Genomic DNA, 14,952 nt, shown 5'->3' on the forward strand with positions numbered 1-14,952 from the left:
GTGCTCAGCCTTTAGACCTCATCTCTTTTGTACACAGATTTGAATTCACCAGGTCTCATGGCTTTATAGGACCATCAATATGCTGTCAACTCCCAAATTTATAGGACCTCTCACCAAATCCAGGCATTTATATCCATAACTGCCTATTTATCCTCCCTGTTTGCATGTCTAATAGATAGCTGAAACTTAGCATGTCTAACACTGATTTACCGATTATCCTATTTTTTCCCTTCTTATAGTTGTCTATGTCTTTGTAAATGGCACCTCTCTTACTCTTTTTACTTATACCAAAACCATTCAAATCACCTGACTCCTTTTTTTTCCCTTTCCCATCTTGCATTTAACATATTAAGGAGTTCTTTAATTTACTGATCACTTTTAATCAGCTCCATATGACCAACCCATGACCATTCTCTATCTTCACAATGACTACCTTTGTTTGAGACACCATCATTTCTTGCTAGATTTCTGCAATTGCTTTCTTTTTATTTTTTTAATGTTTGTTTATTTTTGAGAGAGAGAGAGAGAGAGAGAGAGAGAGAGAGAGAGAGAGAGAGATTGAGGCAGAGAGAGGGAGACACAGAATCCAAAGCAGACTCCAGGCTCTGAGCTGTCAGAGCTGAGCCCAGCATGGGGCTTGAGCTCACAGACCACAAGATAATGACGTGAGCCTAAGTTGGACACTCAACCAACTGAGCCACCCAGGCACCCCTCTGCGGTTGCTTCCTAACTGTTTTCTGTGCTTCAGCCCTTACCCCTACAGTCTGTTATCAACACAGGAACCACACTGGTAAAGTGTAAGCCAGATTAGGACACTCCGTTTCTAAAAAACTCTTCAGTGGCTTCCCATCTCACTCAAAGTAAAAACTGCAATTTTTACAATACCCCTTACTAACTTCCCTCCAGAGACACAGGCCTCTTGGTCCCAGAGCATGCTGGCTATGCTTCTGCCTTAAGGCATTTGCATTGGCTGATCTCTATACCTGGAATGCTCTTCCCCCAGGTATTGGCATATCTTGGTTTCTTACTTTGTCTTGATCTAAATGTTATATTTTTCATAAGGCCCTCCTTAACCACCTTATTTTAAATACTCCCCCCACTTACTGTTCATTTTTCTCCCTTTGTTTTTCTTCAGAGGACCCATCACCATCTGACATATCTTATATTTTACTTATTTACTGTTTCCTCATATTAGAGTATATGCTCTATGAGGGCAGGGATTTTTCTCTTTTGCCCATTGGTAAAGCCCTAGTGCCATAGTAGCTACTTGATGAGTATCTGCTAAATGTATAAATAGGGTAGACATTTTTTAACTCATTGAGACCTTGATGGTGATATCAGAGATTAGATGACTGGCCAATGAGGGGGGGAGGGACTAGAGTAAAAATGTTTCTGAAAATCATTTTTATAAAATGTAATACATATTCATTATTTTTCTCAGTTTATAGTTCTGATGTAATTGATAAACAGTGCACTTCCATGGCCTCTGATAATACAGATGACAAAGCTGTTATTATTCTAATCCCTGTTAGACTTGGTGGAGAAAGAACCAACACCGACTACTTAGATTTTGTAAAGGTATGAATAAGAACTAAAAATTTTTTAAGGCGATGCTAGCTAATCTGAAAAATACAGGTTTGCAATCTTTTTTCTATTAAATGGGTAGTGATGATTTTATAGTTGTAGATTGTAAAGCTTGACATTAGAGATTTTAAATTTCAGTATTGCAGAATCAGATGTGATTTGAAGATTATCATGTTCTATGACCAAGTGAAAAGCCTTTTAATCTTTTTGTAGCTAATCAGGGAGACACAGATGCACCAATAATTATAATATGTGATATGTCTACAGTTCCCATTATCCCTCTATGTGATTGTTAAAAGAATGTACCTTTGTTTGTTTATAAAACCCACATTAAATTGTTTCAAGATAACAACTGAAACGAAGTGAGTTTTCTATTACTGCTGTATTTATCTCTTAATTTGTTTCCTGTGGCACCATAAGGTGAATAAGTGGGATGACTATTTATATAGACAGAAGTGATAAAGATCACATGGGGGAAGGTTCCATCTTTGTTTTCTTTATATTAACCAGTTAAAAATCAGTTCTATTTGAGAACACATAACTCTTTTCTCCAAATGAACCTATGGTTATCTAATGTTGTTTTGTTGTGGGCATCAACACATTCAGTTGTCACAAAACTTTAACTTAAAACTTTTTTTTTTGAGTATACTTGACACACAATGTTACATTAGTTTCAGGTGTACCAACATAGTGATTCAACTTCTCTATATGTTCTGCTATGCTCACCACAAGTGTAGCTTGCTTCTGCAACCATACAGTGCTGTCATTGACTATTCCCTGTGCTGTGCCTTTTGTGACTGTGACTTATTCATTCCATAACTGGAAGCCTGTATCTCCCATTCCCCTTCACCCATTTGACCATCTCCCCTACCTCCTTTCTCTCTGTATTTATAGGTCTGATTCTGCTTTTTGCACAAAACTTTACCTTTTTAAAACAATTTATTTTAATATTTTATTTATTTTTGAGAGAGAGAGAGAGAGAGTGTAAGTGGGGGAGGGGCAGAGAGAGAAGGAGACACAGAATCCAAGAAGCAGGCTCCAGGCTCCAAGCTGTCAGCACAGAGCCTGATGCGGGGCTGGAACTCATGAATGGTGAGGTCATGACCTGAGCTGAAGTAGGATGCTTAACCAACTGAGCCACCCAGGTGCCCCAAAACTTTACCTTTTGAAATACTTACTTTTGGATAAAATTATAGTATTTTATATTATTTTCATAGTTTTAATAAAGTTTCTCATCTTTTCAAGGTCAGAGACGGAATTCCTCTTTGAATGGAGTGTTATGGTATATAGTAATCTTGAAATCTAAGTTTCAGTAATGGTTTGTTCCCCACGTAAAGCCTTAGGGTCCATGTGTGTATGAGTGGAACATGTGTCTTCACTTTAGACTGTGCTACTTCTAAAAATCTAGAACAGTTGTTGTCAATATATGGGATATGGAAGTTTTCTAGCTGGTATACTGGCTTTTCCTAATAGTTATTAAAGTTTTGCAGGCATACATGTTACCAATAGTACTAATACTATATCGAAAATATATGAATCAGATAGAATCGGGGTTTTAATTTCTAACATGTGGGCTCTTTAGTAGAGTTAATGTTAGAATGTGGGAAGGTATGAACCATTTCATCTAGCAAATCTATTAAGGGTTTTGGGACTTTTGGCATGTTGCCATGTCTCAGTAGGTTGTAACCAAGTCTGAACTGGATGGATTCCCTCTGCCTTTTCCACTGCCATGAAAAGATTAGAAACTGAGGCAATCTTGGAACTGACTCCTTTGGTCAAACCCCTATTTCTGTTGGAATGGGCTGCAGATGGCTTCAAGGCATATTTCATCTGGCTGCGAGCTTTGCTACTTGGTGCTATTAATATTTTTTATCATTCAATCATGTTGAATGACTCAATGGAGTTTGTAGTGAAAAAAACCATGGTTAACTGTTAAAGTGATCCTCAGAACCCAGCATATAAGAGTTGCTCAACAACTAACTGGTTAACTCTCATATTTCTATAACACTTTTAATACAGATACATCTCATTTTGCCTTCAAAACAGCTAGGAACTATTTGTCTTTTTAAAACCGAGAAGACTGAAGTTAAATGCTAAGTTTAAGTTCAGACAGTAAACTGGTAACAGACCAGAACTTTTGTTATTTTTATATTTTCCCTAAAATACGGATTTTTAAAAAGGTAATATTTCTTTGAGCTTCTACCAATTGAATTTATACATAGTCCACTAAAATAAGAGAGCACTGACTATTGAGACATTTTAATTTTTCAATTATCAGCAAAAAGTGGCTGAGATGGCTGAGTGAAGTAGGCTGGATGTTAGGTGTTATGTTTGCTTAAGGGTTGGTTGGGTCAAAAGCCAACATGACAACTTGTCAAGAGGCATTCACTTGGAAGTGAAAAAATACAGTGTCTGACAGTCCTAAAAGAAGAAGAATCTTCCTCTTCTTCCTCTTCTACTCTTTTTTCTCTTTCTCTACCTCCTCCACCCCCATTCCACGCCTCCCACTCCATCTCCTCCTCTTCCTCCACTGCCTCCTCTTTTGTCAGCAGTTGTATTTTTTTTTCCTGCCGAACCATTGTACATGATACTATCTAAAATTCACCCCTCAGTTCTATTTTCCAAATTTATTAATCAAGGTAATTCCAATCTTTCAGAGATGGTACCATCCTCTGCTACATTCTGTGAGGAGAAAGAAATTTGGTGTGGTGCTTCACCAGCTCTTAGCTCGGGAAGTTTATTTATTTATTTATATATATATTTAAAGGACCTGGAATGGGAAAATCTAATATGTTCTCCTTCTCCAGCAAGACAAATTAGGACTTTTCTTTTTGACTGATTACTTCAGTCTTATTTATTGCTTCATGGGTACAGCTCAATAAATTCTCACCACCAGATAGCTGTGAAGAAGCTTTTTTAGGGACTGAAAAGTGTTGGTTTCCAAAGATACAGTCTCTTCTATGTAATGGCATTTTAGTTCCTAATCTGCCTCTAAGTGTTTATTGCTAAATCTGCTCTAGTCTGTTGAAAAGGAAATATAGATGTCAGGAACCAGAGTCTTTATTCCATTACTTAGGATCATTGCTGAGGAGAGTTATGGATGATTCTTGCTATATACTTTTTTCTTTCTTTTCTCGGCTATGAGGGACTTAGAACTTTCACTTCCTCATGGCTCTCTATGTCAGAAACATTGTGTGTCAGCTGATCAGATTGCCTCAAGTTGAAGTAAGGCACTCTCTAAGGATTTTTATTTGAGGGGAAAGCAATAGAATAATAGACTATTCATGGAATAATAATAAAAACAGAATAACACTTTATTATTTTCTTTATAATTTCATCTTATATATTTGTTAACTCTAAATTAATTTTAACCTATAATATGCCTTCTCTGTTTCATTTAACTTTCTTAGTTGCAGTTCTCTTTTCCAATTTTCACATGACTGAAAATATACAAAGTTGTTTTCTCTAAAAGGGTTATTTATAACAGTGAGGACCTAGGAACAACTTGAATGTTCAGAATGGAGATTTTAAGGCACATTTGGCTATCTTCATAAAATAGAGTATTTTACAACTATTAAATATTATACTGAGATCTATATTTATTGATAGGAAAAGAGGTTTATGACGTAATGACTGACCAAACTTATAACAGCATGTGTAGTGTGATGCCACATACATAGAACTGTATTCATAAATCTCTATGTGAATATACACAGATTGAGTTCAAGAAGGTGTTCCCCAAATATTAATAATGATAAGCTCTGAGTGTCAGGGTTTGGGGAAATTTTTACCTTTTAATATATATTCTGTGTGTTTTTATTTTTTTACAACAACCACATTTTTTTAATGTTTATTTATTTTGACACAGAACACAATTGGGAGAGGGGCGGAGAGAGACAGAGAGACACAGAATCTGAAGCAGGCTCCAGGCTCTGAGCTGTCAGCACAGAGCCCGACACCAGGCTCAAACTCACCAGCCATAAGATCATGACCTGAGCCAAAGTCGGATGCTTAACCGACTAAGCCACCCAGGTGTTCCACAACAATCACATATTTTTAAGAAAATAATTAAGTTAAAAATACTTTATGGTTTGATTACTTGTTAAAGGGAAAAAACCATTGGTTTATATATATATTTTTTTATTAAAAATTTTTTTTTAATGTTTATTTATTTTTGAGAGAGAGACAGAGAGTGAGCAGGAGAGGGGCAGAGAGAGAGGGAGACACAGAATCCGAAGCAGGCTCCAGACTCCAAGCTGTCAGTCCTAACGCAGGGCTCGAACCCACGAGTGGTGAGATCATGACCCAAGTGGAAGCCAGACATTCAACTAACTGAGCTACCCAGATACCCCAGTTCATATACTTTTTATTTTTATATCTTCTAGATATAAAAACATCCTGTCATTTAAGAGAAGGAAAGCATAAATATTATTTAATACTTTGAGGTTTTATAATATGCATCTTATCATTATTAGTCTTTATAAGTTTAGAATACATGATATAGATATAGATATAGATATAGATATAGATATACACACATACACACATAAAATAGGCTAAAATATTGACAAGACCTTATTAACTGATTCCACTGGCCATGTTTTTTTAAAAGGTATAGAATTATTTGGCCCAGGGGCACCTCAGGTGGCTCAGTTGGTTGAGCATCTGACTCGATTTTAGCTCAGGTCATGATCTCAGTGTTGTGGGGCTGAGCCCTGCATTGGGCTCCATGTTAAGTGTGGAGTCTGCTTGAGATTCTCCTTCTCTCTCTCTCCTCCTTTCCTCTGCTTTCTCTCTCTAAAAAAAAAAAAAAAAAAAAAAAAAAAAAAAGGATTATTTTGCCCAGCTTAAATAGAGTTTTACACTTAGAATAGATGCTGAGGGGCATACTAAATAATTGATTGCAGTATCCCTGATATTTTATGATTGGTAAATAAAATTGGCTTAATAACAATTATATTTTGCCTTAGATTATATTGTTTTCATTTTATCTTATTCTAATAAATTTATGAAATAGCATTAAAATGGGTCAAATGAATGCTGTTGATTAGAAAATGGTTTTTAGTTTGGGATTCTAAGACTTGAAGTTCAGTGAAAATAGTAATAAGGTCTAAGGAGTATTTCTAGTATTTTAAAAACTTGATGAAAATACTATATTGATCATGATAAGGCTGCAACAGCTAACTGTTGCAAGTGTTTTGGTTTTGCAACCAAAAGGGCAAGTGTTTTGGTTTCGGTAGGAACTGTATTGCCTTTATATGGTGACCTTATTTCTTTCTGTATCTGGTACACAGTAGTTGTTAATGTTGTTGAGTGACACACTGATCAGAACACTTGATTTACTGTTGAGTGATTTAAAGAAAATGGAAAATAGTGTTTGTAGATAAAAGGATTTTAGAATATGGGGCATATGTAATAAAAATAAAACTGGTGGTGAAAAATTTGGGAACTATGATACGTACTAATACTGCTAATACAAATTTGATTGTTTTGAATAATTATCATTTGCCTCATGACTCTAAATCTGTATTAATTTCTTTTGACAGGGTATTTTAAGCCTTGAATATTGTGTGGGTATTATTGGTGGCAAACCTAAACAGTCATACTACTTTGCTGGATTTCAAGGTTAGTGGTTTAATAAAACATTTTTATTATTGTTTTCTTTTAAAAATCAGAAGTTAATTTAGGATCATTGGAAACAGGATGATTAACAGACCAAAATGAGTACCTTATAAATTCATCAGTCCTACCATAGCCACTCATTTGTCATTTGGTCCACAACATAATTGGATTCTGTAAAATGTATGTTTAATTTCTGTTATTGCATAAACAGGCATAATTTATTGGTTTCACTAAACTTGAAAAGACATTGCTGCTACATTCTGACAGTTGCTATTTACATATTTACTTTTTACCAGTTTTAGTGGTGCTACTTGATGATAAAATGACAAGCAATATGTTCTTCCTGTCAGGATAAAGTAGTGCAATACATTTTTCATATGCAAACTGTAGAATATAATTGTGTGTTTGTGAAAGTAATTTTATCACCAAAAATTAAATGACAGTCTCATCACTTTATAAAAATTCTGCTTATACAAGCATATTTGATTATGCAAAAGTTAATCTGTCCTGTGCAAACCTATGTTTCAGTCAATGAATATCAGTCTGGCAAGCTGTTACTCCCAGGTTTTTTTCAGCTATTCTACATAGAAATTGGATTGTAAGCAGTGTAATAATAAGGTGTTTTTTGAATTACTTGTCTTCTGTTTTGTCCTTGTAGATGACAGTTTGATTTACATGGATCCTCATTACTGCCAATCTTTTGTAGATGTCAGCATAAAGGATTTCCCTCTTGAGGTACTATGGATAAAGAGCTGGTACTATTTTCTTACCATATGAAGCAAACTCAAATTATTTAGAGATGTGTTAGACAGCTATGCTTTTCTGGTATTACAATTCCAAGTTAGTAATATTTTACTGATTTATAAAACCATAATCCATACACTGGTCAAAGGTTAAATAATTTGTTGCTGAATTTTAATTTATGACATACTTTCTTCTTCATTTATCTTTGTCTCTGACTTGTTAGGTACCTTAGTCCTACCAAAATAAATGATCAAGCCTCCAAGTAATTTTGTAGATAAACAGCTGAATATTACTCAAGAATTTAAAATGTTAGGCATGTTTTAAAAAAAGACAAAGCGGGGGGAGAAAAAGATGATGGAGTTGGTTTAGAATAACAAAGTGACTTGTGACTATCTGCTAACTTATTTTATGTATAATTGTTAAGTCTTAATCCCTAGTTAAGTTTCTCCAGAGCTTAGTTGGGTTTCTACTAATTGTTTCAGCTCTCATTTCTTAACATATTCTTTTCCTTTATGTTGGTCATTTGTGATCCAGTGTTTTATTTTTTAATTTTATTATTTTTAATTTTATTATTTTATTTTATTAAAAAATTTCTTTATTTATTTACTTTGAGAGAGCAGAGAGAGTGTGAGTGAGGGAGGGGCAGAGAGAGAGAGAGAGAGAGAGAGAGAGAGAGAGAGAGAATATCCCAAGCAGGCTCTGTGCTAACAGCACAGAGCCCAACGTGGGGCAGGAACTCACAAAACTGTGAGATCATGACCTGATCCAAAATCAAGAGTTGCATGCTTAACTGACTGAGCCACCCAGGCACTGCTAAAATTATTATTTTAAAAAATATTTATTTATTTAGTAATCTCTATGCGGAATGTGGGGTTCAAAATCACAACCCTGAGATCAAGAGTTGCATGCTCTACTGACTGAACCATCCAGGTGCCCCTATTATCTAGTATTTCAATTTAGAAAATTTTGAGAGTGCATAGGTGAGACATGTAATTATTTCATGGTTTTGGTTCTTGTTTTCCCAGTTGATGCTTTTATAGACTTTTCAAATAATTTTAATCACTTAAGTGGCATGGATCACTAATTCTCAAAGGCTTGGCAAGTTAGAAATGTGGTTTAATATTTTGTTTTAGTAAGAGCTTGTTAGCTAATAATATCTAATAATATTTAAGGGATAGATTATAAAAATAAACTGTAAGATTAGAATCTGGTTCTGAAAGATACATTATAAAACATGCTAGCATCTTTTGTAAACTATTACTTGAACTAAAGTACAAGCAACTTGAGGCCAGAGATAAGATTTGCTTTCTGTTTTCTTCCTTCATAGTGTCTTGCATGTAAACCTTAATAAATATTTATAGATGACCTATTGATACTGTGGGCAACACAATAGAATTGTGCTATGTGAACCATGTTGTAATTCTCTTTCAGCTGCATTGTGGTCTTGTAGCACTGATTCCTATGTCTAAGTTACACAGTGTATCTGTGACTTGTGACTATCTGTGTATCTGTACCATATTAACTACTTAAAAAAGTAGACATTTGAAATTCAGATGGAAAATTATTCATAGTTTTCTAGTATTATCTAAAATAGGCAAATTAAAAGCTTATTAGTATTGACTATCTTGACCAGTAGAGACTATTCTTCTGATATTTTGAGAGATTCCACAAAGAAGCCAGGTGAATGACTATCCTGGTTATGTCTACACCAGCAAGATTAGAAAGGCTGCAGCTCACTTTGGGAGACAGGTGCAACACACTTCATGAGTAAGTCAATAAAGCTTGAAGTGGGGTGTTAGTAGTGGGAATGGAAGAGAGGAAATGATTTTGAGAGACTTTGCAAAGTAAAATTTGGTGAAATCAAGTAACTTCTGAAATGCACAGAAGCATTTATTTCTTATACATTGGGACACTGAGAAAGTGGGTTTAGATTTATATTTTTGAGATGCTAGAAGAGTATCTCAACCTGTCTGGATAATTCCTCTGGACAGTTTTTCATTTTTCTCAGTTCAGGCATTTGTCTTAGGCTATTTATTGAATAGTATCATTTATTTTTCTATGAGAGTATAATATAAAAACTACAGCAAGTTGTCTATCTTTGTACAGAAATAAAATTTCACTTTTTGCTTTTTATCATATTTAAGCTTAAAATGCTCCAAGTGGAGATATTATTAATCATCCTTGCCTTGGTATGTAGGTTGTTGTATGTATTTATGCTATTGACATTTTGCAGTTGATTGATGTAATTATACGAGCATTCTAAAACCACCACCCTTATACCTCAATTATTAAAATTATTATTTTTTATTATTAAAATTTTTTTAATGTTTATTTATTTTTGAGAGAGAGAGAGCACAAGCAGGGGAGGGGCCGAGAAAGAGGGAGACACAGAATCAGAAGCCATCTCTGGGCTCTGAGCTGTCAGCACAGAGCCTGATGTGGGGCTTGAACCCATGAATTGTGAGATCATGACATGAGCCGAAGTTGGACGCTTAACCGACTGAGCCACACAAGCGCCCCTATTAAAATTATTATTATTATTTTTTTCAACGTTTATTTATTTTTGGGACAGAGAGAGACAGAGCATGAACGGGGGAAGGGCAGAGAGAGAGGGAGACACAGAATCGGAAACAGGCTCCAGGCTCTGAGCCATCAGCCCAGAGCCGGACACGGGGCTCGAACTCACGGACCACGAGATCGTGACCTGGCTGAAGTCAGACGCTTAACTGACTGCGCCACCCAGGCGCCCCCAAAAAAATTATTTTTAAAAGCATGTTTATTTGATCAGTACTTGATTTTGTAGACGGAGAAATTAAAATCTTAGCTCTTTTATCCAACACCATGTAAAGAATTACTGGTAGTCTTGATATTTTGTGTGAATGCCTTGAATCCAATAGGATTATGAAAATTTAAGAAAATAGTATATCTGAGTATTTGACATTGAAGAAGAGATTTAGACCATATCTTTTGTTGTTCTTATGGTATTGAATTCCTATATATGTAGAGTTGAACTTTAAAAATTTTGAAGCCAAATCAGACCAAGTATTTTTCTTTTTTGAACTACTACTTACTGAGTTCTTTATATGTGCAAGGCACTGTCCTAAGTACTATAGTCTTCTGTTGAATTTTTTTCTTTCCTGTGGTTCCAGATGCTTTGCTTATGTATATATTTGTATGAATTTTCTATTCTTTTTTTTAAGTTTACTTATTTATTTTGAGAGAGAGACAGAGACAAAGAGACAGAAAGTGTGCATAAGCATGCTCATGCAGAGAGAGAGAGATAGAGAGAGAGAGAGAGAGAGAGAGAATCCCAAGTAGGCTCCATGCTGTCAGCGCAGAGTGATACAGGGCTTGATCTCACGAACTGTGAGATCATGACCTGAGCTAAAATCAAGAGTCAGACACTTTAATGACTGAGCCAGGCAGGAGCCCCTAATTTTCCATTCTTGTGACACCCTCTTATAAAATATATTCTTATGTATTATTTAATTTTTATATTAACTTTGAAAAAGAGAATTCCCCTCATCTTTATCTTCACTGAGTTTTTGACATTGTGAAGTGAATGTGAAGTAGTCATGTATGTATATACGTCTATAATTTTCATTTAGAGAATGGGGTTTAAAGGAGCAGCATGAATTACCTTAAGGAAAAAAGTTGTGTAAAAACAAGTTGAAATTAGAAGGGAATGAGAAGAACTCAAATGGGCTTTTGCAGTTAGGGTATGTTGAATTGTGGGTTCCCAGTGGTTCAGGCAGAGTATCAATTGTTGGGATGAGAGGACTAGAAGATACATATTTTCATTATTATATATATAAATATATATATATACATATAAATATATATATATATATATTTATGTGTGTATGTATTTAATAAGATTTCTTAAACCAGAGACTGTTGTGTCATGTTATTTATGATACACTTTCAGAATGACTGGTGCTAACTCTTACAAATAACAAATTCTATTCTATTATTAAGGCAATATTTGGTTACTAAATATTAATATTCTGTTAATAAGGCCTTATAAATAGATGTATTAGTCTATTGTGATTCCTGGGCCCCCAGTTTCAAGTTTCAGATTTTAGGAGTTCCATGCAGTAGTGGTTATTTTAATCTATCCTAGTAAATTCAGAGAATAGTGGCATTAAAGCTATGAGAATGATGTGATGTGATTAGACAGATGGATGAGTGAATTCATCAGTGAAAGATGTACCCTTTATGAATTACACATGTGAACTGCATATAGTAGGAGGTGCTTTGTAGTAAGGGTATTCTCTAACTCAGGAAGCTCCATCTAAATCACCAGAATAGCGTAGCTACACCTAAAAGTATTTGTTTCAGTATTGTTTGTATGTTTAGGTAAGAGAGTCCACTATTCCAAAAACTAAGCTTAGAACAGTGCCTGGAATTTAGTAGATACCTAATAACTATTTGTTGAGGCAGTGAATAAATAATGTATTAAAAAATGAAATAAATAGGAATTGACTCACCATGACTAGTTTTTTCAGAAACAATTTCATTGTCACAGAAGTATGTATAGCAAATACTCCCTAAAATGTGTTTGTGAAGTAAAAGGTGCTACTCTTACCAATCATCAGAATTTTAAAAATTAAAAAAGAAATCGTAAGTACAGAGCTGAAAGAATTATCACAAAGTGAATACAGCTGTGTAATGAATGCCCCTTGGGAAAATATTTTAAAGTCTAACTTGTTCTGTGACAAATAATTCTGAATTATAAGTTAATGTTAGTTTGACTTCAGAACCTTCTAAGGTGAACCAAAAAACATAATTTTAAGTTTTAATGGTATAAAATGCCTCTTTGTGATACGAGTCCTAGTACTCATATAGTGACACCCAATAGCAATTTCATTTTTCAGTGATCAGAGACTTATATCTGTGTTTTTGTGAATAATTTAAAAAGTTCTTTGTAGATATCAAAACAACCATGAATAACAATATAGTGTTTGTCTTTACTGTCTATGATGACTGAGGCAATACAGTGAAATTGCACTAAGCCTATTAGGTTTAGTGTTATTGGTTCTTACATGAAAATAGTAACATAGTGTATGTAATGTAGGACATCCTTGTAGTTGAGTTTAAAAATCCTTTGTTGGACCGTATACAAACTTTTGGCCCTTCTTACTTATCCTCAAGTAGTAAAAACTAAATACACATTCTTTATTATTGGCTTTGTAAGGAGTTGGGTAAGTGACTATTTTTAGATACCTTGTAGGTAGAGTATCTTTTTGTGAATATGACATAGAGCTATCTGTGCCTTACACACAGACTCCTTATACTCCTGTAGTTAACTTATTGTTAACTAACACATTTATGTAGCTCTTCTGTGCCTCCCTAGATCTGTTTTCAATAAAACAGATAATTAAGCAGGTGAAACAGTTTTGGAAAATGTCCAACTAAGACAATACTTGTTTTGACTGGTACTCTGGAGGTTCCAAAGGTTGGATCTCACTATATAAAGTAAGTATTAGGGGCGCCTGGGTGGCTCAGTAGGTTGAATGTCTGACTTCAGCTCAGGTCACAATCTCATGGTTCATGAGTTCAGGCCCTGCATCAGGCTCACTGCTGTCAGCTCAGAGCTGACAGCATTTTGGACAGCATAGAGGATATTTGCATATCCTCTAGTGATAATATGGGACTCTAATTGGATCACTAGAATATATGGGGAGAGGAAAGAGTGATTTTGACTGATTCACCATAAACAAATTTGGAAGCCTATGTTTTTCTGTATTTTAATAAACAGTTTAAGTTAAAATCCCATAGTTTTAGGCATTAAATGTAGGGACATTTTCAGTTTATGAGTTCAGATTCAGCCTTGATCATTTCTTAATTGAGCTGGTTCTTTAATCAAAAAATATAAAATACATAACAAAGAATTTCTCACACCCATCTCCCATCTGCCCAGTTTTTCTCTCTCCTCTAACCTTGGTATATCCTTTTTTTTTTTTTAAGTTTATTTATTTATTTTGAGAGAGACAGAGACAGTATGAGCAGGGGAGGGGTAGAGAGACAGGGAGAGAGAGAATCCCAAGCAGGCTCTATGCTGGCAGAGCAGAGCCTGACACAGGGCTTGAACTCATGAACTGTGAGATCATGACCTGATGATCTCATCAGTACCAGAAACCTGAACTGAAACCAAGAGCTGGATGCTTAACCGACTGAACCACCCAGGCACCCCAATTTTGGTTACCCTTGCAGAGTTTATTTATACAAATGTAAACAAATGTGACTATATATATATATATATATATATATATATATATTTACTTATGGTCCTCCTTTTTTTACATATAACCTTTTTTTATACATACAAAAACAGACTTTGGTGGTAGCATCAATGATTTTTAAGGACAAGACCTCTGAGCATTCAAGCAGTTTAAAAAAAAATCTTTTAAGCAAAGCACCAGAATGTGGTAATGAAAAAAAAAAAAGATTGGAATGATTAGCTTTTTTTTTTTTTTTTTTTTTTTTAGAGAGTGCATGCAAGTGGGGCAGAGGGAGAGGGAGAGAGGGAGAGGGAGAGGGAGAGGGAGAGAGAGAGAGAGAGAGAGAGAGAGAGAGAGAGAGAGAGTCTTAAGCAGGCTCCATGCCCAGCACAGAGCCTGATACGGCTCAAATCCCATGATGCTATGATCATGATCTGAGCTGAAATCAAGAGTTGAATGCTTTACCAACTGAGCCACCCAGGTGCCCCTGGAATTATTAGCTTTATATTCTACCCTTTTCTTTTGTATTTTCTGAAGATCCCAGACTCTACTAGTTAGCCATATCTCACTAGCAAGAGTAGAGAGGCTAGAGCAGCCTCCCTAGCCAATTTATATCTGTGGCACTGTGACTACATGAGAAAAAGTGAAGTGACAGGGAGACTGGTAAGGAGGATAGCAAGGGCCATTATAGAACAGTTTACAACTGTGTCCCGTACAGGAATAAATAAGAACTTAAACAAGTAGAAGAGTGAGTTGGAAGAATATGTAAGTGTGTATG

General features: G+C 35.2%; 1 protein-coding gene across 3 annotated transcripts in view; it reads left to right on the forward strand.

Annotated features, from left to right (window-relative positions):
* Window positions 1–14,952, forward strand: part of ATG4C (autophagy related 4C cysteine peptidase) — a 91,894-nt gene that overhangs the window by 54,852 nt on the left and 22,090 nt on the right. For all 3 annotated transcript variants that reach the window (XM_043575156.1, XM_043575157.1, XM_043575158.1), the window contains 3 exons: window positions 1,442–1,578; window positions 7,131–7,209; window positions 7,865–7,941. In XM_043575156.1, the coding sequence (XP_043431091.1) occupies window positions 1,442–1,578; window positions 7,131–7,209; window positions 7,865–7,941 (293 nt within the window). The remainder of the gene's footprint in view (window positions 1–1,441; window positions 1,579–7,130; window positions 7,210–7,864; window positions 7,942–14,952) is intronic.

The sequence above is a fragment of the Prionailurus bengalensis genome, chromosome C1 (genome assembly GCF_016509475.1).
Source record: "Prionailurus bengalensis isolate Pbe53 chromosome C1, Fcat_Pben_1.1_paternal_pri, whole genome shotgun sequence".
Classification (NCBI taxonomy): Eukaryota; Metazoa; Chordata; class Mammalia; order Carnivora; family Felidae; genus Prionailurus; species Prionailurus bengalensis.